The sequence below is a fragment of the Impatiens glandulifera genome, chromosome 9, assembly GCF_907164915.1.
Source record: "Impatiens glandulifera chromosome 9, dImpGla2.1, whole genome shotgun sequence".
NCBI lineage: Eukaryota > Viridiplantae > Streptophyta > Magnoliopsida > Ericales > Balsaminaceae > Impatiens > Impatiens glandulifera.
This window is the reverse complement of record NC_061870.1, coordinates 35038131-35065027: the sequence shown is the minus strand read 5'-3', so window position 1 is coordinate 35065027 and position 26897 is coordinate 35038131. Positions and strand designations below refer to the sequence as shown.

The 26897-nt window shown below is 31.8% G+C and overlaps 7 protein-coding genes across 9 annotated transcripts; 2 read left to right on the top strand and 5 right to left on the bottom strand.

Annotated features, from left to right (window-relative positions):
* Window positions 1–113: 113 nt before the first annotated feature.
* LOC124916335 (F-box/LRR-repeat protein 14-like) lies at window positions 114–4264 on the bottom strand. The gene is made up of 2 exons (XM_047457058.1): window positions 4153–4264; window positions 114–1513 (listed from the first exon to the last, which is right to left on the bottom strand). The coding sequence occupies exons 1-2, from the start codon at window positions 4262–4264 to the stop codon at window positions 114–116; spliced, it is 1512 nt and encodes a 503-aa protein (XP_047313014.1).
* LOC124913820 (ESCRT-I complex subunit tsg101-like) lies at window positions 3897–6391 on the bottom strand. 3 transcript variants are annotated; one of them, XM_047454236.1, is made up of 5 exons: window positions 5935–6391; window positions 5018–5089; window positions 4874–4936; window positions 4718–4786; window positions 3897–4634 (listed from the first exon to the last, which is right to left on the bottom strand). In XM_047454236.1, the coding sequence occupies exons 1-5, from the start codon at window positions 6316–6318 to the stop codon at window positions 4524–4526; spliced, it is 699 nt and encodes a 232-aa protein (XP_047310192.1). In that variant the 5' UTR covers window positions 6319–6391; the 3' UTR covers window positions 3897–4523. The 3 variants fall into 3 exon arrangements, with proteins under 3 accessions (XP_047310192.1, XP_047310194.1, XP_047310195.1); XM_047454238.1 differs by having other exon boundaries at window positions 5018–5083; XM_047454239.1 differs by having other exon boundaries at window positions 5018–5080.
* A 1693-nt stretch (window positions 6392–8084) lies between these two features.
* LOC124913819 (putative pentatricopeptide repeat-containing protein At1g68930) lies at window positions 8085–9705 on the top strand. Its single transcript, XM_047454235.1, has one exon. It carries the CDS (start codon window positions 8259–8261, stop codon window positions 9621–9623), a length of 1365 nt encoding a protein of 454 aa, XP_047310191.1. The 5' UTR covers window positions 8085–8258; the 3' UTR covers window positions 9624–9705.
* A 194-nt stretch (window positions 9706–9899) lies between these two features.
* Window positions 9900–14139, bottom strand: LOC124913821 (plasma membrane ATPase-like). Its single transcript, XM_047454240.1, has 14 exons — window positions 14086–14139; window positions 13844–13963; window positions 13639–13737; window positions 13419–13556; window positions 12676–13317; window positions 12476–12595; window positions 12276–12398; window positions 12085–12189; window positions 11690–11999; window positions 11079–11593; window positions 10834–11007; window positions 10566–10748; window positions 10260–10447; window positions 9900–10163 (listed from the first exon to the last, which is right to left on the bottom strand). Exons 1-14 carry the CDS (start codon window positions 14137–14139, stop codon window positions 10067–10069), a joined length of 2868 nt encoding a protein of 955 aa, XP_047310196.1. The 3' UTR covers window positions 9900–10066.
* A 3382-nt stretch (window positions 14140–17521) lies between these two features.
* LOC124915172 (probable CCR4-associated factor 1 homolog 7) lies at window positions 17522–18868 on the bottom strand. Its single transcript, XM_047455838.1, has 2 exons — window positions 18647–18868; window positions 17522–18579 (listed from the first exon to the last, which is right to left on the bottom strand). The coding sequence occupies exon 2, from the start codon at window positions 18463–18465 to the stop codon at window positions 17656–17658; it is 810 nt and encodes a 269-aa protein (XP_047311794.1). The 5' UTR covers window positions 18466–18579; window positions 18647–18868; the 3' UTR covers window positions 17522–17655.
* A 1099-nt stretch (window positions 18869–19967) lies between these two features.
* On the top strand, window positions 19968–21521 carry LOC124916698 (40S ribosomal protein S12-like). Its single transcript, XM_047457451.1, has 4 exons — window positions 19968–20082; window positions 20707–20751; window positions 20861–21221; window positions 21302–21521. The coding sequence occupies exons 2-4, from the start codon at window positions 20744–20746 to the stop codon at window positions 21359–21361; spliced, it is 429 nt and encodes a 142-aa protein (XP_047313407.1). The 5' UTR covers window positions 19968–20082; window positions 20707–20743; the 3' UTR covers window positions 21362–21521.
* A 1138-nt stretch (window positions 21522–22659) lies between these two features.
* On the bottom strand, window positions 22660–24646 carry LOC124914514 (myb-related protein 1-like). Its single transcript, XM_047455086.1, has 6 exons — window positions 24143–24646; window positions 23975–24051; window positions 23862–23910; window positions 23705–23783; window positions 23556–23625; window positions 22660–23464 (listed from the first exon to the last, which is right to left on the bottom strand). The coding sequence occupies exons 1-6, from the start codon at window positions 24321–24323 to the stop codon at window positions 22889–22891; spliced, it is 1032 nt and encodes a 343-aa protein (XP_047311042.1). The 5' UTR covers window positions 24324–24646; the 3' UTR covers window positions 22660–22888.
* Window positions 24647–26897: the final 2251 nt, after the last annotated feature.

The following is a 26897-nucleotide window of genomic DNA, read 5'->3' as shown; positions in this document are numbered from 1 at the left end:
AGAGAAACTATAAAATAGAATTCTTACATAAGAAAGAAGATGAAAGAAGGATTTATTTTGTCTTTCATAATGTTTAAATAACTTACTATATATAGTTTATAGAAAAGATATGATCAAAGCATCCAAGTCAAATCCTGTCTGTACCTCACACAGCTTGCAATTCCTCTTCCACAAACTCCTTGTGGGGATATGTTGGGACAATCAAATACACCCAACTCATCGAGTTTATAAGATTCAAACAGCGGCTTGAACGCGTTGTCGGTGATCCCCAAACATTTGACTATAAACAAATAACGCAGATTTGGGAGACCACTCAAAACCTTCATTCCCTCGTCTGTGATCTGCTGACATCTCATGATTTCTAAGGTTTCAAGGAATTGAGCTGAAGAAAGAGCTTTCATCCCAACATCATTAAAAGGGTATGTCAAGTCCAATGAAAGGTAACTTAGAGGACATTTTTCGATCAATGACATAATTCCATCATATTTGTATGGTGAAAAACAGGGCATTTCTGAATCAGAACTAAGAGATACCCATTCAAGTTTAGAACAATTTGTAGCTATATCCTTCAAACTTGAATATGGGATAATGATATCTGAACGAGTCTTAATCCTAAATGCTCGAAGATCACTTGATTGTAGAGATAATTGGTGAAGATTAAAATCACTCACCCCAAAACACATATCCAAATCAACAAACTTCAATTTCCTAGACCTTTCTAGCAGACAAGCCATGCCTTCTCTTCCAGAATTGAAAACACAGTTCTTCAGATAAAGTTGTTCCAAACTATCAAAACATATCAAGTCTTGCTGCAAATATCCGTCCTCAATTAAACCAATCATGCTCTCGTCGTCTCGAATATTGCGAACAGCCTCGAACCATAAAAGCCTTAAGTTACGCCATATCTGCCCCATACTGAATAATTCATACTCATGAACCCCAACACAGTTCTTAATCCATAGTTCTTCAAGTACTTGATGATTTGCAAGAAATGCCAAGCTTGTGACATTTCCACATTGGATAATATGGAGAAGTCTTAGGTTTTTGTTTCTTGCAAATAAATACATTAACCCAGTTGCCGTTATCCCCGGCATAAAACTCAACTTCAAAGAGGAAAGATTTGAGAAAGACACAGTTGACATAAGACTGTAATCACTCAGAGAACAGCAATGGCTTAATGAAAGCTCATTCAGATTAGGACAATGTTTGGATAGTAATAGGATACCATCGTCGTCCAACATTTTTCCTAATGCAGGACTCCAACCATCATATGAAATCTCAATGTTTTGGAGATTCTTAAACCTATTACAAAGCAAAACCAAGGCTTCGTTTGCTGGGTTTAGTCCAGTGCCAATCTTAAGAAATTTTCTTTGCTTTTTATCTATTTGATAGAGGAGCTTACATGTTAGTGATGCTGCGTTTCTATCATTTGTCATCTCCAACCTGCTCATGATATCCCATATTATATGATTCGGTAATTTGTCCACCAAGAATATCATGGGTTTCTTTGAACCTGTTGTAGAAATTAGCAAAAGATAAATAATCATAACACATCAATATTTGTTACATTCTTTATTTACACATTTGTACAACTATCATTATCAAATAATATACAAGTAAAATTTTAGACAGTTTGGTATTTCATCCATAGCATTCAAATGTGAACACATCAATTAATTAGATGGGCTATTATATCAAGATTAATGATGAAGAAAAATGAATTGTCCCATTTCTGGAAAACTCTAAGATAAAAATGGTAAATGTATATCTTAGGCATCAATTTATAAACCTATAACATCATACATTTGGAAGTCGTGCACAAAATAATCTTGTAATCTCAACGCAAAAGCATGGAAACGGATAAAAAATCATGATCGTCAAAACATAGAAGATGCGCCGAAGTTACAAAAATGTACCTGGATCCATAGGAAAATGCACGGTTTTGTGATTTAGGATTTCGAAACTCTGTATCAATAGCACAATTTTCTTGTTTCTCTGTATCGCTCTCTTTAACTCGGCGATATAAACTATAAAGAGAAAACGTTATTTATTCAACCCTAAGCGTAAATGTTTAATTACAATTTTATCCCTTCGTAAATGAGTAAATCAAACTCGAATTTATTCACCAACTTTGTACTTTATATTTTATATTTTAGTTGACTAAATTTTTTTAAATGAATAATTTATTATCATCTGTTATCATCACACTCTTTTAAAATTATAAAAAATGTGAAATGTGAAAATAAAAAAAAAAATATTTTTCTTATTTTGATTTTTAAATTAGATAAATACTTTTATAATATATATATATATATATATATATATATATATATATTAAAACATACCTTCAAGTAGCAAAAGATATATGCATTTCTTCACAGATTTAATACTTTTACTAGCATTTTTTAAATTATAATGAAAATTTTTAAAATAATAAATAAAAGTGAATTTATTTATATTTAATATAAAAAAATATCATTTAACTAAATAAAATATTCTTAAGTTAAAAATATATAAAAGAAATCTCAATTCTACTGTTATCTAAATTGCATATTTTGGTTTGATTAAATAATATAAAAATATCAGTCTACGAATTTGGTTGAAGGTTTTAAATATACTTATGTTACTTAAAATATTTTATTCAGACTTATAAACTTGTCATATTTAAAATTAAAAAATATATATATATATATAGTTAACTTTTTGATAAGTGTGTTTCACACATATATTTTTATTATTATTATAATTATCGCCCACAATCATCTTTCAAATAAAAATATGTGTAACAGTCTTTAAAAAAAATATCTATACACAGTCATCCATTTAGGCTTAAAATATATTTGTTTAAATTATATATTTATATTTTAACTTAAGTAAGTAAATTATTTAATCATTTCTAATGAGAGGTTTATTTTTATAAATTATTTATATAATTTAATATCTAGATCATTTATTATTAATTTTAATTTTATAAATATTATTTTGTATTATTTAATAATTAATTTCTCATATATAACTTCTATTGGAATTTAATAAGAATTCATTCTTATTAAAAAAATTATTATCAATTCTCATATTATTTTTTATTTTTATAAATAAATAATATTTAATTTTATTATATAGATATATATTAATAAATAAAATTCAAAGTTCAAATAAATTATATATACACACGTAAATTTAAATTAATTTAAATATTTTTTTCTGTTTTTATAATTTATTATTATTAAACTTTTCTTTATTTTATTTATTTTATTCGAACTTTTTTATTTAATAATATATTTTACTTTATATTAAACTATTTATTTTTCAGATAATAATTTAATCATATTTTATTTAACTATTATTTTTTCTTAATGTGATATGATATTTTTAAATAATTATTTAATTAATATTAAAATAAATAAATAAACTAATATATTTAAGATAATATTTTTTATCATTTTGTATTAATGTCTTAAGCCTATTAATTATTCATATAAATATAATTTTAAAAAATATTAATCTTAAAAATTGTTTAAAATAAATATATTATTAAATAAAAAAAACAGCTAAAAATATAAACTATAAAGGTAAAAAAGTGAAATAATAAAAAATATATTCCACTCTTAATTTTTTTTTATGTTAACTTTTTAAATTTAAACAAAATATTTTTTTTAATAACAAAATGTAAAATAGATTGCATAAATGATATGAACTTATAATTTGAAATTTGATCACAAAGTTATAAATAAATATTGAGTTGTATAAATTAATTATATAATGGATAGTAAAATTAATGTTCCGCCAGACCTTCTCCTAAATCGAATTTGAGATGGTCTTTAATCATTAAACCCTAACTTAGTTATAATTTATAAATGCCAACTTAAGTCCCGGCCATTATTGGTAAGGAAGGATTACTTTCCATCAAATTATACATTAATAATTAATTAATTAATTATCCATTACATGATTCTAAATAATAAAGTAAACTATCAAAATATTAATAATAATAATGACAGTAGAGAGTAGCGGGTTGATTTTGAGATGGGTGCAGACTCGAATAATTAAAGCAATCATTAAACATGCTTCTTCCTCTTGTCGAGAGGCGTGTCCTTCCTCATCCTCCTAACTAATTAATTCCAAAAAATAAAATAAAATAAAAAAAGGCACCTTCCCATGTGGTTTCCTCCTCCAAGAAACATTCATGAAGAACCCAAACATAGACTCTGTCATTTTCTGAATCATCATCTTCTTCTTCTTTTTCTTTAATCATCATCTTCATCTACTAATGGTTAACTGATCATGATGAAGCTTCTCATCTACCTTTATTTATATATATTATTGTCTTACTCACAATAATATATAATATATAATATCCTTTTGTTCAAATCAATCCAATTAAATTAAATTTCCAGAAATTAAAGTTGATAATTAATATGGTTTTATATATATATATATGCCTATGTTAGCCTCTTCCTCCTCAATCCTCAACACTACTACTAATCCATGAATCCCCCGTCGACGACCCGAACCGACATTGATCACATGAGGTCCTGTTCTCCACAGGCTATATTTAGATCGGGCAATAAGGGAAAGCGGTTGCCACCCATTTCATTTGGGGCAACAACAACAACAACAGCCTGGTTTTCAACCTGAAAATTATAATACTTCATTTTCAAATAATCATGACTTGAACAAATATATAATTATCTAGCTAGGGTACGTAACTACGTACCTTTTGTCTCTTCAATTTTTCATTGATCAATCTGAGCTTCTCTATATCCATGCGTAATACTGCTAATTCCTATATATATATATATGCCCATTCAACATTGTTAAAATCACGTTTATTGAATTGATTAAAATTATAATAATATTATTAACTACTTACTTTCTTCAAATGCCTCTTTTCCTTGTTAAGCAAATTCTCCTCCTCTTTAAGCTCACCTAGACTCTGCGCCATGCAAACATTATTTATTTATTATTTCAATCAATATAAAAATAATCTATTTTATTTTGAATGATATATACATACCTTCTTCTTCCTTGGCCTCTTATAACTCTTAGAAGACGAGGTCGTTCTAGTTCCACCACTAATCTGCTGCAACTGAACACAATTATTATAGGAACATTATTAAACATATTTTTTTTTACTATCATCCATCCGTACTTTTAATCATATGAACGCCAAAGGAAGGAAGTGGTCTAATATTCATATCTTTCCTTCCTTGAAACAATATTAGTGGTGCGGCGCCTCGGTATTCACGCAAAGACCGTTTCAACAAATATTTGGAAAATAAAAATTACCTAATAATCATTTGGTTAATTAATTAATTAATTAAAACTTAAAAATGAAATGTATGACAAAAATGTCCCTCCTTCCAAACCAACAACAAGTTAAACTAAAACAAACAATGGTAGGTGTTGACTCTGTCTGTCTGTCTGTCACAAACAACGATCTTATAATAAAGTTGACGAAATTACCCTTTTCTAGTGGGTGTGGGTGGGTAGGTTTTCCACGTTGGCAGACAAGAATGGGGTTTGGGCTGGTGGTGTAAGAGAAATTAAAGAAACGTGAAGAGTGCGTGCTTCAATGAATCCTGACCGGACGCGTTTAAGTAAAGTCACCGGTTCTTCTTCTCTTCTTCTTTTTTTTGGTAATTAATAAATAAATATATTCGAATCTTTTTATTTATTTATTTAGAGAAAGACTTGAATTCATTTCAGATAAATGTGTGGAATAAATCAGTTAAAGCACCCCAAGCCCAAAGGGTACGTACAGTAAAAAATCAGCTATCTAGACTCTACCTAAAGTGAGAAAGAGTAGGGAGAGGGGTATTCTAGTAAAATAATAAAATAAAGAAAGCATTTAAACCGGCGTTGTCATTAAGAAACAGATAGCGCCGGCCGGCAAGTGGCAACCATAAAAAAAAAAGAAGATAAAGACATTACCTTAGATCGCGATGCATCAACCGGCGGCGGCGGCGGAGGAGGAGCAGGTTGTTGTCTCCGGCTAGACTCCTCTATACTACCGTCGGCGGATCCACCGCCGCTGAATGAGGTGGCGGTGGCGGTGAGGCCGGTGCTCCACGAGAGAGGAGTGGTGGGGCTGGACGTGGTTGAGAGTGGAAGTAACTTTTTATTGTTATTGTTGTTGACTGAGAGTGGCTTTGACCGTGGCTGCCTGACGCTCCATTCTAGTGGCAGAGACTCCGACGTGGACTTAACCTGCGGCGGTGGCGGTTGCGCCGCTTGATGGATCTGTATTAAGAGGTCGACCACGACGGCGTCGTTCAACATGGCCACCTGGACCCAATCGTCGTCCTCACGGGTCATGGTTATAGAGAGAGAGAGAGAGAAAGATAGATGAAGAAAGGAAAGCTGATGAGAAAGAAGAAAAGAATGGTGGCGAAGAAAATGTGGACATTATTATTATTATTATATATATATATATCAAGAGAGAGAAGAAAGAGGGGTTAGTGTAATGTTGGGAGAGTGATCCATCTTCTGGGGGTGGTCCCCACTTCTTGTATGACGTGGAGACTGCCCACCTCCTCTTAAAGGAAAGTTGTTTGAATGTTGGGTGACGTGTCACTTTAATTACTCTCAAGTAATTGGTCACAAACGTCACGTTGCTTCTGTGACTGATGTCAATATTATCACATCTCCTTTTTTATTTCCTATAAATTTGCTCTTTTTATTTTATTAAATATATTTCATTTTGTATGAATGTAAGTAAAATTGTTGATTTTGTATATTATTACTTAATTATGACTTTTTCATTACCACGTCTATAAGTTAACGCGGAGGTAATAGCGGTGGAATTGTTCTAATTTTTATATTTAAAGAAAAATAATCATATTTATTTATAATAACTTGTTAAATATAAAATATCATTAATTTATGTATTTTTTTATTAAATTATATTTATTTCATATTTTAACACACATTTATTTACTAACAATCACAGCTAGTTTTCACAAGTTTAAACTTTGTAATAGTTTATCCCATAAATTAATAAGTGAATTTTTTTAACATGTTAGAGCAAATGTAGAATTTATGTGTGTTATACATCTTTGTAAGTTTGTGTATGATTATTTATATTCTTATGTCTATGAATTTATGTTTAAAAATTATTTAATTATAATAAATTTAAATTATATAGATTTTTTTTTATATATTTAATCATTAGTTTTATCTAGAACTATTAGATTCATCAGAGCAATATATTAGTTAAATATAATAATAAATGAAAATATGGGTCAATCTCCTTCGCGCGCGCACGTGATCCTCTCTCATGTAGGAAGTGTCTTATAATTAATATATATGTGTAATTAAACTGAAATTAAAAAAATATAAATATTTGTGAACAGTTATTATAGGATGAGCATTGAGTCGGTCGGGCAGCCCGCTGGGGTGGGGGCTGTGGGAGCCACTGCCACCGGCAATTGCAGTTGTGACTTGTGAGCCTAAATGGGGATGGGATTGTTCTCCGGCCACATCTGGATTTTAAATGTTTAATATAAACATAATATATAAATAAAATATTTATTTTTAAAAATTTATTAAAGAACCGAATAGAATACAAATGAAGCTCAAAGCTTATCATCACGTGTCGCAACACGTGAAGAGCCAACGGCAAGTGCCTACTAGCATGAATGGTTTTGTACCACATTTCAATTAACCACCCAAATGTAAAAAAAAAAAAAAAAAATTAAATAAATCATTAATTTTATAATTTTTTTTTAAAAAAAAATTAAAGAATAACTAACCTAACATAACACTATACGGACATAGTTTTTAGTTTAAATTGAAAATGCTCTCTCGTTTAAATTTAAATTTAAAGTTTTTAATTCGTTTGAAAATTTGAATACAAAGTTTGATAGAACTTTAGGTTCCATTTTGAATATTTCATTTAATTTAATTTAATTTAATTTAATTTAATTTAATTGTAAGTAATAGAAAATGGAGGGATGTTTCATTGGCTTATAATTTTGGTTTTATATACAGATATATTGGTTTTGAAAATTGCTTGTAACGACTTAATTGGTTCACAAAGAATCAATCACATTTACCGACATTATTAGATTCATAGGCGCGCCACCAAATGCGCCTAACCCTTTATGAATAGCCCGACTCGATACCCGGCCGACCCGTTAGGGTTACTCCCCGTTTTCAGTTGCCGAAAGAGAAAGAGCAGACAGACTTCTTCTTCTTCCCCATTTTCATCCGGAGATCTCTGAATAAGCGGCTGCCAATTTCATGTAAAAAACTGAATGTTAGATTCATTTCATCACTTTTTACACAACTGTTGTCGGACAGGGAATCTTAGGATTCTTAACGTATTTCACGCTCGTCTGATAAGGGCTGGTGTCCTCTTTCTATCCCCTAAACTACGCAGTCAACTGATCTCAACATACGTTACATGCCTAGGGGAAAATTATCTCAAAAACTTTACCGCCTTCTTCTGCTGTATAGATTCAACAGACCCTTTACCATTTAATACAATCCTATCTGATTTTCGTCAGAAATCTTTCCCCTTTCTTGCTCTTCGAACTTTTTCCTTCATGCATGCTAATGGCATTCCGATAGACACGTACGCATTGTGTGGTTCAATTACATCTTGTACTGATGTTAAAGCTGTCGAGACAGGGGGGCAATTGCATTCCTATGTGATTCAATCTGGATGGAAGTCTAGCGTCTTTGTGGGGAGCGCTCTCATTGATTTTTATGCTAAAAACCTCCTCATTGATGATGCGGGCCTACTGTTCGACGAAATGCCTGTGAGAAATACAGTCTGCGCGAATGCTCTGTTGGGAGGATACGCTGAGGGGAAGCAATGGGGGAAGGTTCTTGAGCTCGTACAGAGAATGCCATTGTTAGAATTAGACTACGATAATTTCACGCTATCAGCTGCATTACGGGCAAGTGCTGGATTGTGTGCTGTTGAAACGGGTAGACAAATACATGCAAAGGAAATTCGTTTGATTGTTCAGGTTTCAGGACTGGATGTTTTCTTGCAGAGTTCGCTAATTGAAATGTACGGTAAATGTGGAATTGTGGAGAAAGCTAGACAAGTTTTCGATGGTTCTAGTAAGAAAGATGTTGTGTTGTGGACGTCGATGATAGGAATGTATGGAAGAAATGGCGATTTTGAAAAAGTGATAAGACTCTTCAATAGAATGCTCGCAGAAGGAATTGAACCAGACGGAGTGGCTATTGTAGCTGTAATGGCAGCCTGTGCCCACACTGGCCAAGTAAACCTTGGGATTAAATACTTCGAATCGATAAGAAGGGATTTCAGGTTGGAACCGAGCCAAGAACACTACAATTGCTTGGTGGATTTGTTTAGTCGTGCCGGTCAGTTGGAGGAGATGATGTTGTCGGAATTAGGGAATGGAATATGCACAGTTTCAATGTGGGGTTCGTTGCTTAGTAGGTGTAATGAGTTGGGTAATTTGAAATTGGGAAAATTGGCTGCTGAGAAGGCACTTGAATTGGATCCCAAGAATGTTGGGATTTATGTTTTGTTGTCGAATTTGTATGCTAAGAAGGGGATGTGGTTAGAGATAGAGCGGCTTCGGGTGGTGATGAAAGAAAGAGGGCTAAGTAAAGATGTGGGAACTAGTTGGATTAGATAACAACTTTTATTTATTCAAATAATCGAACCAATTTTAATATTGTTAAGCAATAAAAGATGCTGTTAATAATAACACTTTGAGTAAAGCAGCAAGGAAAGCAATTTTCATTAACCAAAGCCAAAAGCGTGTGTGGGGAGTTGAATACATGAGAGGTAATTGATAAGAAAAAACAGTCATTCCTATTGGCTAGTGGCTCTAGTGTAACTCCCACACATCTCAACTCAATCCCAACCGGATTGTATGTCTGTCTGTCAGACCAATCTCAGATAGTTGGATTATTCTCTCAGTCCTATGATCATCATCAAATCAATCTGTCGGTCATTTTATTAACAACCATAACAAAACCAAGAAACAAAAAGAAGTTCATTCCTCTTTCTATTTATCTTCTCTTCTTCTCTGCCAACTTCTGGAAGTTATATATGCTTCAAACTCAGCTTCTTCGATTACACCGTGTAGTGTTGATTAATAGTATCAATGTCAAGACCCTTTAGCTTCACTACAGACTCCACATGCCCTTTCAATGTGTGGAGTTCACGAAGCCTAACAAACATATTAATTAACAGAACATTAATTACAGTGTCGATTTCATTCTTAATTATTAAGGTTGTTAGTTAGTTAGTTAGTTAAATTAGTTACCTTGCAACCTCAGCACGTCGTTTAGCCTGTTCAGCGATTTCAGACAACTCACGGTAACCATTGTTATCATTGAAGAGCTCATTATTCGCCTGTGGAGGAGGCTGAAGCCCGTGCAATGTTCGTTGAGCCTGAACCCATTGTGCTTCCCTTTCTCCCCGACCATAATCTTTCTTTGTTGTGAATGCAGTCTAAATAGTTTAACAGTCCCAACTCAATTAATTACCAATCAATTCAATTATAAACCAAACCAAACCTAAACTTTGACTTATTTTTTATGTAGTAGAAGACAAGTTAGTTTGTTTGTACCTTTCTCTGGAGTAGATTATCCCATGCTTTGCCACTCAATGCATATCGAATAAGAAACTTAAACACATCCAGAGGAAAGTAAAATACTACACTATAAAGCCATATTACTCCAGCCCATCCCCAACCAATGCCATGAATGTGGGCGAATTCCCAGTTAGCGTACACCGCAATGAAAGTAGCCACCTTTCAAATAAAAAATGTTATCCCATGTTAATAATAATAATTTGCGGAGTTTACATTATATATATACTATAGTGTTTAAACTGACCAGCTGTGCTAATATAAATGCAATGACAAGTAGAAAACCGGGACGTTCAACAAAGGACCAGCTTCTAGATCGAGTGACGAAGATAAGAGCCTGGCTAACAATGCTGACTTGAAGATATAGAGCTGATGTAAGCTCGTCCTTGTTATTCCTAATTGATCTAACACCAAATTTTTCCTGCAAAGTAAATATATAGAATCAATATGCATTATGTATGTAGTAGTTAGAAAAGAAAAAAAGTAACTTACGGAGAAGAAATCTGATTGAACAGTAGCCCAGAAGAAAATGACAGTCATCACGGCTAGATAAGTGCCGAGAACAATGCCAGTGGCGAAAATTTCCTTGAGCTTCCACGAATCAGGCATGGGAGATGGTTTCACCTTGTCTTTTGAAATGGTCATGATGGTTCCATCGTTGAGGATGGCGATAACTAGAACCATGAAAGGCGAAAAGTCGAATTTCCATATCAGAGCGATGAGCATGAAACCCAATACTATTCTAATGGTTAACGAGACGGCGTAAATTGTGTAGTTCTTCATTCTCTGGAAAATAGCTCTGCTGGTCAAGACAGCGCTTATAATGACGCTCAGTCCTGGCTCGGTCAGGACAATATCAGAAGCACTTCTTGCTGCATCTGTTGCATCAGCAACTGCAATACCGATATCTGCTTTCTTCAAGGCAGGAGCATCGTTTACACCATCTCCAGTCATTCCACATATATGTTTCCTTTCTTGAAGTTTCTTCACGATCTCATATTTGTGCTCTGCCCAACAACAACAAGAACAATGAAACACGAGACAATGAATTGATGCTAGTTCTGTTCAATTTCAACCTTCGATGATGAAATTAGAGCACATACCAGGGAAGACACCAGCAAAGCCATCAGCTTTCTCAATTAGCTCTTCAATAGGGAGATTGGCAATACTTTCATCCTTGTGCTGGCCAAGGAGGGAAGAAGAAGGGTACATGTTAGTCCCCATGCCAAGCCTGCGACCAGTTTCCTTGCCAATGGCTAGCTGATCACCAGTAATCATTTTCACATTCACTCCAAGGTTCAAGGCACGTCTGATGGTCTCTGCACTATCATGCCTTGGTGGATCAAACAGAGGCATTATACCCACAAACACCCATGGATTTCCTGCACTCTCTTTATTCTTCTCTGGTACAGTCTGGATTGGATTAAGATATTGAGAATTAACATTTAACCAAATGAGATAACAAACACAAGAATTTGTTTTTTGTTTTGATTTTTACTTGTTGACAAACTCCAAGAGCTCGTAGACCACGTTCAGCAAACTTATCAATGATATCAAAAGCTTTCTTCCTCACATCATCCTTGAGATTGCAGAGCTCAATAATCTGGTTTAGAGTACTTGTAGTCAGCTATTACCAATATCTTAATTATAATAACAATATATTTTTTTTTTGTAGAATATGCTTTGTACCTGTTCAGGTGCTCCTTTGCTTACTCTATGCCAGAACCCAGCAGCATCGATATATGTTATGGTTGTTCGTTTTTGAACTGGATTAAAGGGAAAGAAGTGTACCTCGGTGATTCCAGCTCTAGCCTACAAAATAAAATTAAAAAACATTTTAAAATGTAGATTTTATTGACAAAATCCTGGATTCTCTTCATGATTATTACCTCTTTAGGATCTGCCAGCACTCCAACAATACATGCATCGATAGCATCTTGATTTTCTACCCTAGAAGCTCTTGCGGCAAGAAGAACAACCATATCCTTGTCCATATCTTTAACAAACACCTATGTAAAATGAACCAATATATACATCCATAGATTAATTTTGTTTTTTATAATTTGAGCAAATCAATTAAATGTTATACCTCGACAAGACTCTTGTCGACTGTAAGCTTGTTCAAGGTCAGAGTCCCGGTCTTGTCACTGCAGAGGACATCCATTCCAGCCATCTCCTCAATGGCAGTCATCCTCTTTGTAATAGCGCCTTGTTGAGCTAAGCGATGGGATCCTATTGCCATTGTCACGGACAAAACAGTTGGCATTGCAATTGGAATTCCTCCGATGAGAAGAACCAACAGGTTGTCAATTCCGTCCCTGTACTTGCGATGCTGTATCGGGTACATCACCACGATCTCTACCAAGATCCCAATAGCAATGGTGCATATGCAGAAGTTTCCAATTGCTGTCAACACCTTTTGGAAATGTCCTACTTGATTGGTACTGTCAACAAGATGAGCTGCTTTTCCAAAGAAGGTATGCACTCCAGTGGCAATGACAACAGCCTCAATCTCCCCTTGTTTACAGGTGGAACCTGAATATACTTCATCACCCGGATTCTTTGTTACTGGCAAGGATTCACCGGTGAGGGCAGATTGATCAATCTTAAGAGGATCTCCTTCTAAGAGACGAGCATCAGCTGGCATAATATCACCTAGCTTGACACTGATGACATCACCAGGCACCAGGATACATGCCTCCTGCTCACCCCACTTTCCATCTCTCAAGACCTTACAAATCAATCAATCATTCAACACAATAAACATACAGTACAGTGTATCATTCATTCTATTCAATTTAATTTCATAGAAGCTCCTCCATTTTTGTGTACCTTTGCTTGAGGAGCAAGTGTGGCCATTAATGCTGCTGCAGCATTACCAGCATTGTTTTCTTCAATAAAACTTATGGTTGAATTGATAACAAGCAACACCACAATACCAACAAAATCTTGCCAATCCGGTGGCTTCCCCTGCGTTTATATTTAAAAAAGCTTTTAGGTGTCATTTTTTTTCTTTAGATCAAAGAGATCAAGGATAAGGATTACGGAATACCCCTCCATTGGCTAAAGCAATAGCCATGATTGCAGCAATCTCCATAACCCATGATAATGGATTCCACATGAAACCCAAAAACTTCAATAGCTTACTTTCCTGTTAACAAAATGCCTAAAGCAAATCAGAATCCCCATGCATCTATCTAAATGACGATCTATCAATATATGATAACAATAATTAAATTTGTGGAGAGCTGTTTGACCTTCTTCTCCTCAAGCTTGTTTGGGCCAAAGATCTGAATCCTCTGCTCCCCTTCTTCAGTTGTTAACCCTGCTCTCGTACATTTCAACTGCTCAAACACTTCCTCCACTGGTATCCGTTCCTGTGTGCAAGTGAATAAGTGATGCGATCATTATTATTATTAACATTCCTAACGAGTAAGTAAGTATTAATGAAGATGGATCGAAATGGAAAAAAGATGATTTGAGATGAGAATGTCCTTACAAGATCAACGCTCTCATTCTTAATCCCTTCCAATGATGAACTCTTATCCGCCATTTTGTATACAATTGTTGTCTCGATTCACTGATTCACTGTCTGTGTGTAAAACTGTATGATCTTCGTGTTCGTCCTTATGAATGCATGGTACAGTGTGAATTAACTGAAATGATCGTCTGAATATATATAGAAAGTATTATTGAATCATCTCTCTACAGGTGTCTGAGGCTGAGAGCTACTATCGAACGCGGATGGCCATTCCTTTCTAACCAACTCTCACTCTGTAATACTTCGCCAAAAAAAAATTAGTACGGACGTAGGAGCGCGCAAGCGGGAGTAATTTTTTTTTTTTATTGTTATTTGCTAAAAAGTTGGGGTCTATTGGTTCCAATTCATAAAGACCCGGTCATACACGCTTTCATTGGTCCGTTTCCATTTTTATTTTTATAAAATCTCATTTTTAATATATTTACTTTATTTAAAACATTCATATCAAAATTATTGAAAATTGATCAAGTAAAACTGAGTTTTTTTTAATTTGATATAAAATATGTAATTGAATTATAATAAATAAAAATATATATTTATTTGAAAAAAATTTAAATTAAGTTACATTCATTAATATTTTATAAATAAAGTCATTGTTATCTTTAATTCTCCAAAAACAAAGTTATTTTTTTATATGATAAAAAAAATCTTAGTTATAATAAGGATATAATGAAGTTTCAGTATTTAAAAAAATTATTCAGAACAAAATTATGCTTAAAAAATAATAAATAATATGTAACATAATTAAATGGAAAATTATAAAATTAAAATTTAGGAAATTTATAATATTTAACTAAATAATAATAAATATTATACATTTTTCTAATAAATAAAAAATATATAAGATGATTGAGACAAGGGTGACACATATATAGCTTATAAATGAAATGTGAATAAATCATTATTTAATTTAAATATAGCCATATTAAAGTTGAATGTATCAAATATTTGACCTAGTGCTTAATAAAAAAATTAGATATTTCAAAATATATATATATATATATATATATATATAATTATTCATATTTTATATATCTATAAAGTAACTTTAAAATAATTAATCAACTAAAAAAACCAAAACAATAAAAATTTCAAGCAATTTTTTTATTAAGCAAAAACTTTCAAAATCAATCTATAAATAATAATTTTTTGAAAAAATAATTTTTAACTAAATAAATAGTTCAATAGTTAAATAATAATTAAAATAAATAAAAAACGACTAAAATATTAACAAATTAATATAACATTTAACAACCATTCATGAATAATAATAATAATAAAATATTAAAAAATATATATATATATATATATTATATTTAAAACCAAATTAATTCTAATAATAAAAAAATAATATTCAACTAAATAAATGTTAATTAAATATAAAACCTACAATTTCAAATTGATATATGCACAAAGTTAATATATTTTCATTATGCTATTTGATCAAATCCTATATCTTATATTTAACATTTTAAGAAGTAATTTAATTTAGGCTATTCCTACCCAAATAAACCAAATATGCATAAATTAATTGTAGTTGAGGGCTACAAGTGACAAAGCTTGAATTTGACCATGTCAAGCTCATATATAATATTTTTTATTTTAATATTGAAACTTAAAATATTAAATATAAAAAAAAATAAAAAATCTTAATTCTTTAATATATGTCATAATTCATTATTATTTTTCACTATTTCTCTCATTTATTCATAATATTTGTTACATTATTTTAATATTATCTCTCATTTATTCCCCTTAAAAAATTATTTAAAGTAATTTCATACTAACTAAATTAGAATTCATTTTCACCTAGGTTATTATTTTTTCTTATATAGCAATAAAGATGAACTATTTTAGCTAACATGTTTTTTGAATTTTGAATAGTTATTAGGTTCATATTTTATTTCAAAATACAATCTTTAAATGTTGAATAATTATGCAATTGATATTTGCATGTTGAAAATAAATTTTAATTTAAACTTAAAAATTTAAGTTTAGGTGAAACTTTTGAATAAGCTTATAAATAAATAAATTTATAAATTCGTTCAAGCTCTAGTTAGCTAATATACTGAAATGAGTGAAAATTTAATTTCAGTTTAAGCTTTCGAGTTGAGCCTTGTAAGTAAATAGTCGAGTCTCGAGCTCAAATTTATAAACTCTTTAGATTTATAGTCGAGCTAATAACAAGTTTGAGCTCTAGATAACTTGAAATTGGATTGGCTCATTTCAGAGTCAGCCCAAAGAATTATAGGCCATGCAAAAAGAAAATTTTATTTTTTTTATTAATAAAATTTTGACCGCAAATTTTTTATGCCCTATCATTTTTTTAAAATTATTATAAATAACTTTTTAAAATTTTATTAAAAATTATCAATTTATTAATATGTTTTTAAAATTATATATATGTAACATATATAAATTTATTATTATTATACTAAGTTTGTTATTTTTATATATATATATAACTTTTTTATTAAATATATAATATAAATTAATTAATTAATTGACAAAAATATATTTATAATAGGTAAAAAGAGAGAGAAACCTTTTGAATCTTATTTTTAGTTAGCAATTTTTAATCACATTTTAGTATCAAGATGATTACTCTTCAATAAATAAATATATATATATATAATTTATTTTAGTTAGCAATTTCTAATAACTATTTTAGTGTCTAGATGATTACTCTTAAAGTATATATAAGTATATATATATATATATAATTAATATAATCAAGAGAAAAATATATTAATTGATTACTAATATTAGAACCGACAATTTTGGACTCAGGTTAGGTTTTTGTTATGTATTTTGTTTTTTAGGTCGACCGGTTTAAACTATTTAATAAACAGGTTAAAACTAGGTCGGCCTACTTAAATGATCCAAAGAACTGATAACCTATTTATAAATTTGGTAATTTTATTTGTTGGTTGAGTTTTATGTTATTTTTTTATATTCACTAACTATTTTTTTTTTAATTTTTTTTATTAAGTGAATTATAATTTAGTTTCATTTTTATTTTGTGTTAATGTCATTTTAATTGGAAATAGAAATGTGAATTAATTACATCATATTTTGTTCGAGATGAGTTAAGTAAAACAGGTCAAACGAACTAAATTCGAGTCAATTACAAATAAACAGGTCGATTTAGAGGCCAACCCTAAACCTGCCACTCTAACTAATATATATTTAAAGAATGAAATATGAGTTAAATTAGGTAGGGGCATATTACATTTGGCTCTATCATTATTCATTTCTCTATATATTTATTAATTTTGTAGCCCTACCCTCAACTCCTTAAAACTTTATTTTTATCTTTAACAACTAGACAATTAACTAATAATAAGATTGAACAAATAATTTGGTGATCGAAATAAAAAAAAAAGAAGCTAAGTTGTTCCATCTTAAAAATAAAAAATTAACAATATGGATGCATATTATTCCTTGATTGCAGTTTGTTACATATATAAGAAGAAGAGGCACAAGTAGAGTTTAAGTAATTTGAAGAGAAACATGAATGATAAAAATTCAATTCTCAAGACCTAATCCATACAAGACACCTGCATATTTGTCAAGTGAACAGCTAAAGAAATGATCTTTCAACTTCCTGAATGTACAAGCCGTGAGCAAACTATCTGAACCAGCTTGATGAGAAATCCCCACTCTCTCTACCTCCAACAATTCCGCCAATTTGTTCAATCCTCCATGAAGACTATTACAGAACTTCATCAAATGCTTTATATCATAAACCACCGGAAAATACATATTCATCCATAAGAAGAACCCACTCTGCGTTTCCGGCAGATTCGAACATGTCAACACTTTAAGCAAATATCCAAAATCGTAAGCGCTGTGAAAAGTTACCCAGTTTACGTTCTCATTCAGTACTAGACCGGATGACATCATCAACTCACCGAACCGGAACGCGTCGACCCCTTCTTCTCTGTTCTTCGCGAACTCGATCCCGCTCTCTCTCAACAGCTCGATTGAATCGTTGGCGTAAACGTCTTCGTTCACGTTGAATTCGCAGAAGTTGAACTGCCAAACGCAGTGCTTCTCCGTGCCGCATGTAGGTAGGTTTCCTTCTTCGTCGGAAAGTGTTAACCCTAATTGAATCAATTTCAATAGATCTACGTTTTCTTTTAACGTTTGGTAATGGTAATCGTTTATATTCTTGAAATTTCCTACAGGACGAAGTACGATTCCAGGAAACTCTGTATCCATTGCGATGTATGGATAATCGTCGACGGTTACGCGAATCAAGGCGAATTCCTCCTCCAGATTGTCGCTCCAAACATCTCGAATCTGGATTGAATCGCTTTTCTGCAAAAGCGACATTCCCTCCTCCTCCTCCGATCACGAAATAGAATCAGATCTATCGAATATCTGAAGGCCGCGTATGAATCGAACACAACATCAATAATATAATACTAGCGCCTCGTTGAGCCAGACCTGACAATTAACGAGATCAGAAAATGAATCTATATAATGGAATCAAAAGACGAAGGATCGAACTTACAAGCAATAACAAAATCCGGACGGTGCGTTAGAGATTATTGAAAGAGGCGATGAGAGACAGGGCTTGATGGTGATGGATAATAATGGCGGCCACACCGATAGGTCAAATTAGGGATATGATGTATCAACTACCTTGAAGATGAAGAGAAGAATGAGAAAAGGAGAGAAGAGAAAGGGAGAGAGAGAGAGAAAGAGGTATCTGTAATTTGTAATACCTCTTCTCCAATAATTTTCCAGCAAGAAACATCACTTTCATTTTATTCCTTTTTTTTTATGAGAAAACAAGAAAGATTTATCTTTTTCTTTGCCATCAAATATTTCTATTTTAGCCTAAGTTCAATGTTACTATCCAGCTTTAATTTTTAACATTAAAAATACATAATATTGTCCATTATGATAAAATAAAAATTAAATAAGTTCCAAATCTAAGAGCTGGTTTGATGTTGATTTTTTGATATTTCATTTAGATTTGTATAATTTTTTTTTATATATTGCATGATTGCATCACTACTATTATAACTATCATATCTTTATTTCATAAATTAAAATACTAAAATATTTTTATTTTTTATTTTTTAAAAAATTAAATTTTAAATACAAAAGAGTATTAATTTAATAAATAAAAATTTTACATGAACTTTAAAAAAAACAAATTAAAAACTTAAATAACCTACATTTTATATTAAATATTTTTTTTTTTTAAATAAAATCCTTAAAAAAAGATCTAAACTAATTTGGGACTAGCCCTAGGAGTCATGGATCTTTTAATTTATTTATTTTTGTTTAATATATAATTATTTTAATAAAATTTTAAATATTTATTTTATATAATTCAAATGTTTACATGTTTTCATACTTCTTTAAATTAATAATTATATATTTTTGATTAATCAAGAACCAGTTCTTATTATTATTTTGTTTTTTTATATATATATTTTAATATATCAGAGAGATGGTAACTTATAATTATTATATATATAAAATGTAGGACTTTAATGTATATAAGTTTTTTATTTTTTATTAAATTATATGTCTTTTTTAGTAATATTAATATATTTTGATTAATATTTAATAAAAAAAACTAATTTAATAGAAATTAATTAAATTCATATATATATATATTTTTTTTTTTTTAATTTCTTAAAATTTAAAGTAATATCTATTTAAAATTTAATAATATTTAAAATGACAAATTAATTTGTTAACGTTGGGCTAGACCCGATCACATTGGGCTAGCGATGAGGCCCAGTTAGAAATAACCAAGACGGACCGTGGACCCGTAAAGAAATAGGAGTAGTCGCCTAAATAATGGCATTTTGGGCATTAACAATCTAGGGTTTGGGGGGACTATATATATATAGCTACAAAGGCTGATTTAACTCTATTGCGTCGTTGGAGCTAAGTTGCAAGGAGGCTGAGAGAAGTTCTTCATCCAAGGTTTTTCAATTCTCTGTTTATCTTCTTTAATATATTTCTTGCTCATGCTGTTCTTTTCCATTCTTTATACAACGTTTGTATTTTTTCGTTTAGCGGTAGAAATATGCAATTGAATCCAATCAGTTTTGTTCTAAGTAGCGAATGGTTGTATGTAGTGACTTATAATTGCGCTGAATAGTCGATGATGATCACCTTTGTCCGATAGGGGCAATGCGTTCTTCATCTTATACGATTTAGTTTCTTTTCAATCGACAATTTGACGATGCTAGAATTCCCGTCCACACGTTTTAGTGCGTTATATTTATGCGTATTGAATCGATATTACTTAGTTTCTACCGTTGGCTGTGATCATAAGCTCTGCTTTTGTTGTGTGATATTAGATCAGTGTTTCTGTATCAAGTTCATGTTCATGTTCAGTAGGTATTGTTATTTTGTGATCTTGATTCCTTGCAATTTATTTGGTTATTTCATATCATCTACAACTTTCATCTTCTTTAGACATGCTTAATGCTGAGAGAATTTGTTTATTATCAATTCAGTGACTACCCTTACATGTACTTGCACTGTTCTTTGACAATCATTCCTCGTTTTAACTAAGTGTTGTTTGCAACCTTCTCTCCTTAGGTACATTCAGAAGTAAAGGAAAACTACAGATACCAGAATGTCGGGGTATGTTACTTTAAGTGTTTAGACAGACACTTGCATGTTTTATTAGAGATGTTAGATTCAGTTTCATTTAAAATTCTCAATTTTTGCCTTTTCTTTCTTTTGTTTATAGTGAGGATGCTCCTGCTGCTGTTGTTGTTGAGGCACCTGCCCCAGCTCTTGGTGAGCCCATGGACATCATGACAGCCTTGCAGCTTGTGCTAAGAAAATCACTTGCACATGGTGGTCTTTCTCGTGGTCTTCATGAGGGTGCAAAGGTGATTGAGAAGCATCATGCTCAGCTCTGTGTTCTAGCTGAAGACTGCAATCAGCCTGATTATATCAAGCTTGTGAAAGCTCTTTGTGCTGACCACAATGTTAACTTGATCACCGTTGCAAGTGCTAAAACCCTTGGTGAGTGGGTTGGTTTGTGCAAGATTGATTCCGAGGGAAAGGCAAGGAAAGTTGTCGGTTGCTCTTGTGCTGTCATTAAGGTATGCTTTTGGAGAATCCATTGTTTTTTTGAATTCTCAAATGTTATATGACTTAATGGGTTCTTGTTTTCGATTTGCAGGATTATGGTGAGGAAAGTGCTGGTTTGACCATTGTTCAAGAATACCTCAAGGCTCACTAAATGAGTGTGGAATGATGTTGTCTACTTTTGCCTATGTTGGATTTCTATAAGTTTTTCTAGATTTCTGAGAATTCTGTGTTTGTCAAATTTTCTGATGTGCACTATTTATAAGAACACCTTTTAGATTGTTTGCCTTTTATTTAATTGTCATGTTTGTTTTCATTTGTGGGTGCAATATGTTCCTATTATGCTCTGTTCCAAACATAGTTAATCCAATGCTGGCTTAATTAGATTGCATATTGTTATGCTTGTCTCATGCTTGCAATGTTTCATTTTTCTTGTTTATGGTGGTTCCTAGTAGTCTTTAATGCAGCCCATGGTTATAAGAAGTATTAGATTATGAGGTATGTTATATTTATTTTCCCTTCGTTATTAGCTGATGATTTAGTGTTTTTCATATTCTATTAACATAACTTGAAATATGTTTTTTAGCCAATTTGGAGTAAATCTAGGTCAAATTCAATAACTTATAAATGTTAAATTAATTAGATATATTCTTGAAAATCAACTAGAAATAGTATCCATTATAATTTTAATTTTTCAATGTAACTAAATTCACCATATTTGTATTTTTGGGATTTTTTTATTATACTTTGTTTAATAGTTAAAATTTAGATTTGATGCCTTTAAAAGAGTTAATTAGTCAAACTTTTTAAACTCTTGAATTAAGTAATTTATTTTTTAATTAAGTACAACTACTATGACATACTCATGTTCAATATTGTAAGTGTGTAGTGTAGTTTAATGGTTAAATTGTGTAATTAAAAAAATTCAGAAAATAACATATTATTAGTCAAATGTTATCAAGTAATTAAAATATTGTTTGATGATGACTTTTATTTTGATTTTGGGTAGAGTCTTTATTTGATTTAATTTTATAAAATTTAATGATCATTCTGTTATTTGAATAGATGAGATTGAAAAAAAATAATAAAACATATTAAATAAAAGATATTTTGGTATTTTAGTGAATAGAAAAATAATACGATAAATAAGATTTTTTTAAAAATTTTAAAAAATAAAATCAATGTTTTACTAAATAAATTTTAGAAGATATGACCATTTTAAATACAACTCCAAAGTTCAAGGGTTGTAGTGACTCTTTGTTCAACTCATTTTATTTTGCTGTTTCTTCATGCATGTTCATACTGAATTGGTGATGAGAATTCAATCGGCCTGTTAATATATGTATAATATTGTAGAATATGCTTAGAAAAAAAATCATCTTCTTTTGAATCCTGGATTTTCGTTTGAAATCTTTAATTCGATGTAAAGAAGTTCAATTGTATGATGATAGAAGAAGAGTAAACTTTATGATTAAGCTTTTCAGCAGCCTGTCTAAGGAATCAGGAGAACTGAAGAATGTCATCTTTTGTTGAAAAGCAGCAATTTAACACAAATATACAGACAGTACATAGAAATTGTTGCTGATTCAGATTCAGATTACGATGATCTGTTTATCACTGACGCCGCTCGGATTTTGGCTAAGAAATCCTCCGACGATCGATGTACGTAGTTACGTACCACTCATCCCCAGCTTAAACCATTGAGATCTAGTTGCTTGTAGTTTGAAGGATTCTCGTTTTCTTGTAGGGAATTTAGGTCCAGCGTCGGTTTCAAATAAGGCATTTCGAACTGTAGCGTCTTCTCGTCCACTAGCTGAAGGTAATTTGTTCCATCTGATATTTTGCTATTTCCTTTCCCAGATTGCAGTCCAACTCCCATTGAGGTATCTATTGTTTCAATGTCCTTATTTCTCGAGGTAAAGATCTTTCTGTCCTCTTTAAACTCACACTGTCTTAACCTAGGTAGATCATAAATTGAGGCATCGCAAGAAGTCAAGCAGCTGTCCACGGAACAAACCGTGGGTTGAGTTACGTCAGATTGCTGGTGGCTTAAACGCGATAAATCCTTCATTACTGGAAAAGATGTATTCAGGCAATGAGGGGAAACCTTTAAGGCTAGTTCAGAGATTTGAGCTTTTGCAACCTCTAGATCAATTGTTCCCAGGTTTTGTTTTCCAAGAGTCTCTTGAGCTTTCTCTAGAACTGCTTGAAGGTACTTCCCTTGAGCCTCTATTCTTAGCTGCAAATGTCTCTGTACCTTTTTAAGCCAGGAATAACTAGTGATCAGCATATGGGATTTTGTCTAAACTGAAGAGATGCTTATAAAGAGCTACTACTTAATTTCTAACCTCTATTTGTTCATGAAGGTTTCTCTGTACTTCAATTTGCATTTGTATTGCTTCGTTTATCTGTAAATTTCTGAGTAAAGACATTCTTTTAATACTAAGCTTGATCGATAGAATAAGTGTTTAAAAGGTCGATTTGATTGGTTCCTTACTTGTTTGTTTGTGTTCCCATACTTGGATTGCTCATATGAGTTTCATTTGCCTCTGATACTTCCATCCTCTCTACTGAAACTGCAATTTATTGCAATTTTTAGCTTCCAATAAAATACATGTATGTTTTCTTGGTGTGGAACTGAAAATTCATCTTACCAACTTTGTTAATTGCCTGTCCAGGAAGATTTTTACTAAGCCTGTACTTCTGCAAAAAAGGATCAAGAGTTACTTTCTGGAGCAACTAACTAGAAATGTAGAAACAGCTTTACCTGAAGATGGCTTTTTAAGTGGTACAATGTCAGTCCTGGGATTCCCATGAGTTTCAAAACTGTTTTTGGAGTAGCCTCTGCCCGAGAAGAAAATATAAAATTACTCACACTAAGATTTTATTTTATTATTCCAGAAGTTCTTGAATTTATTTGGTTGTATGGACTTACTTTCGGCTCCTCCAAGCTGATTGACTGCTTCTATGAACCGTTCATGGAGATGCGGTGTCCATTTTAACCTCGGTTTTGCATCTGTTGACAGGACAAGTCCTGATTCTCTTACACCATCGTGCCCATGTTCATGCCCTCCTTGGATGAACACATGTCTATCTGCATGGTGATGATGGTACATGTTCTTTGAAGAATGATGACTTTAAGGTTTTATGATTTGCTTGACTGATGAACTCCAATCTGTCTTGGGTCTTCACCTTGAAGAAACACGGGTGGCTAGCTGCTATTAATCTTATGTGCCAAATGTTTTGTTTGACCCAAATCGAGCTCAAGAATGAGCCTTATAAAGGTGGTTTTCTCAGTGGGAATGTAGTAGCCAAGCAAGGAATATAATATTGTATGACCCACATTTCCCAATCTAATATTCCATTTGAGAGCTTTCAGCTATCTTCATCAAAGGGTATCTTGCCAGCTTAAACAAACGCAATATCAAATTCATAAGCTGTTACATTTGAAGTATGAATTTTACGGAAATGTTTGTTTTCCTACTATTTGAGTTTTATGAATTTTGTAGAAGTAATGGAAGTAGCAATGCCACTTGTCTGATGATAGATATGCATATGAATTAGGAATAGGAGGATAAAAAAATCTATTCGTTCAATTCATTGTCTGGAAAAGGTAGGAACCTTATTCCCAAATGGGGATTTTCTATAATGGATTAGGAGAATCCACTATGTTTGTTTTTTCCTTTTAGACCTTCAAAACCATATTCTCTGTCCACTGGAATATTCTTACGATGTGAAATAGGTACTGTTTCTTTACTTTTTGAAAATCATAGTTTAGTGGAGTTAATAACTTATATATGGCATTGGTAATGACAATGCCACTATTTGGTTAGATATATTATCTGTGTTGAGAAAAATAAGCTTCTTTGAATTGGGTATCTAGTAGTTTTTGAATATATACCAAAAAAAAGGAATGGTAGACATAGAGAGGCCCCATAAGGAATAGAATAAGGAACACATTCTATTTTGTCCCCTTCAATAAGTTTGGTACTTATTCAGTTAATACAGTGTTTTAAAAATAGCTGCTCAGCCTGAGATGCTGGTGGGACCCTTTTGGAATGGGGAAAAAAGGTTTGTAAATTGTACTTACTTGCATTGGGTGAAAGGAGGACAGATCATGGCTTCAAAAGGACCACTTGAATGCTCCCTTCCCTTGACTTAAGAGGGTGGCTCAGTTTTGTAGATTCCCTGGTTAGTTATATACATCTTTACTATTCCAAATTCCACTGTCTCATTCAATCAATATATCATTATCACTCATCTAATTTGATTTTTATAAGATCAGTTGATTCTGATATGTCTTTGATAGTTTTTGAAGAATATGACTAGTCTTTTAGTAGTGCCAACAAAGCATGCTTATATTCCTTAGCAGTTTGCTGCCATAAATTGCTCTCAAGGGAGAATAATATATTTTTTGTGCATCTGAAGCTACAGTATTTGATTTAGCTTCATTAATATTCCTGATTTGTTCTTCATAAATATGTATTGGCTAGCTATTAGGATGGCCTTTGCATGAACATATGCCCAATGCCATGGCTCGCTCGTTTAGCGATGATGACAGCCATTCTGCTTTGCATCTGATGCTTGCATGAAGTTCCTTCAGGGGTTTTATAGGTTGTATCCACTCTAATTGACTAAGTATGGTTTTAATTATTAATATCCTCACATATTATTTTATATGGAATAGATATTATCCTGTCTTTGCCCATTTGATGCCACTATACTTTATTCTTTTCAATTAAATAATATTTGCTTTTTATGCATACATAAATTTGTTAGAATATCATTCAAGCTTGTTTTTTTAACTATTTATGTTAAACTCTACAAAAAGAACATGTAAGAGAGAAACTTGGACAGAGAATGCTATTCTTGGGGGGAGCAATATCTGGAACTATATTCCTTTTTTTTCCTTTTTAGCAGTTGCTATGCTTTTTCATTGATTTAACTCATATAAGCTCATATAATTGTATCCCTTTTAAATTTCTCTATGTATACTTTATTATATGTATATAGTTTCGATTCTCACTATGAACACACTAGATATAAGTGGGGTTATGACTGCAGGGATTATATTAACTTTTAGTTTAAAGAAAAAAGTACTTTAAAACAGAAGTTCAAGATCGATTTGAAACTGTTTCTTCTGCTATTTCTAATGTTAGTACCTTAAGTTTGGCTACTAGGGAGAGCATGGTTAGACATATAGATGAAAAACCCTAAATTTGTTTTGGTTTGGGCTTGTTTATAAGAGCTGGTGGAAGGGAATGATAATGGTGAAATTACGGGTAAAAAAAGAGAATGTAAATAGATAGATTAGAAATGATTAATAATAATAATAATTAGAGAGTGATCAATGATTGGGAGAAAACACATGTTGAGATGCTTGTTAGTTGTAAATAGTGGAGGAGATGTGTTGACCATATGTTCTAATTGATGATCGATGGCCCACATTACAACAAAATTAAAGAAAGAAATGACCATGGAATTATATTCCTATTTCATAGTGATGGTGATTTTGAAGAATGGAATCATATATATTATATTATACATTTAATAGAATCTTAACTCAAACTTAATAACCCCATTGGGAAGGCATATTCTGAAGAAGGAGAATCTCTATATTCTTTCTATTCGAAGCCACAAAAAATGGATTCCTCTTACATTTTTCTTTTTTCCTTTTATCTCAACATTAA

Excerpts from the sequence above, each read along its gene's own strand:
- LOC124916335 (XM_047457058.1), bottom strand. The coding sequence starts at position 4,264 with ATGAAGATGATGATTAAAGAAAAAGAAGAAGAAGATGATGATTCAGAA. Across the intron at positions 1,514-4,152 it reads GGAGGAAACCACATGGGAAG|GTTCAAAGAAACCCATGATA; the intron begins GTGCCTTTTTTT and ends TTTCTACAACAG.
- LOC124913820 (XM_047454236.1), bottom strand. The coding sequence starts at position 6,318 with ATGACCCGTGAGGACGACGATTGGGTCCAGGTGGCCATGTTGAACGAC. Across the intron at positions 5,090-5,934 it reads TTGATGCATCGCGATCTAAG|TTGCAGCAGATTAGTGGTGG; the intron begins GTAATGTCTTTA and ends AATTGTGTTCAG. Across the intron at positions 4,635-4,717 it reads AAAAATTGAAGAGACAAAAG|GTTGAAAACCAGGCTGTTGT; the intron begins GTACGTAGTTAC and ends TATAATTTTCAG.
- LOC124913819 (XM_047454235.1), top strand. The coding sequence starts at position 8,259 with ATGTTAGATTCATTTCATCACTTTTTACACAACTGTTGTCGGACAGGG.
- LOC124913821 (XM_047454240.1), bottom strand. The coding sequence starts at position 14,139 with ATGGCGGATAAGAGTTCATCATTGGAAGGGATTAAGAATGAGAGCGTT. Across the intron at positions 13,964-14,085 it reads AGAATGAGAGCGTTGATCTT|GAACGGATACCAGTGGAGGA; the intron begins GTAAGGACATTC and ends ACTTGCACACAG. Across the intron at positions 13,318-13,418 it reads CACTTGCTCCTCAAGCAAAG|GTCTTGAGAGATGGAAAGTG; the intron begins GTACACAAAAAT and ends TTGATTTGTAAG.
- LOC124915172 (XM_047455838.1), bottom strand. The coding sequence starts at position 18,465 with ATGTCGCTTTTGCAGAAAAGCGATTCAATCCAGATTCGAGATGTTTGG.
- LOC124916698 (XM_047457451.1), top strand. Across the intron at positions 21,222-21,301 it reads GCTCTTGTGCTGTCATTAAG|GATTATGGTGAGGAAAGTGC; the intron begins GTATGCTTTTGG and ends TTCGATTTGCAG.
- LOC124914514 (XM_047455086.1), bottom strand. The coding sequence starts at position 24,323 with ATGTACCATCATCACCATGCAGATAGACATGTGTTCATCCAAGGAGGG. Across the intron at positions 24,052-24,142 it reads TCAGCTTGGAGGAGCCGAAA|AGGCTACTCCAAAAACAGTT; the intron begins GTAAGTCCATAC and ends CTTCTCGGGCAG. Across the intron at positions 23,465-23,555 it reads ACCTTCATGAACAAATAGAG|GTACAGAGACATTTGCAGCT; the intron begins GTTAGAAATTAA and ends TGGCTTAAAAAG.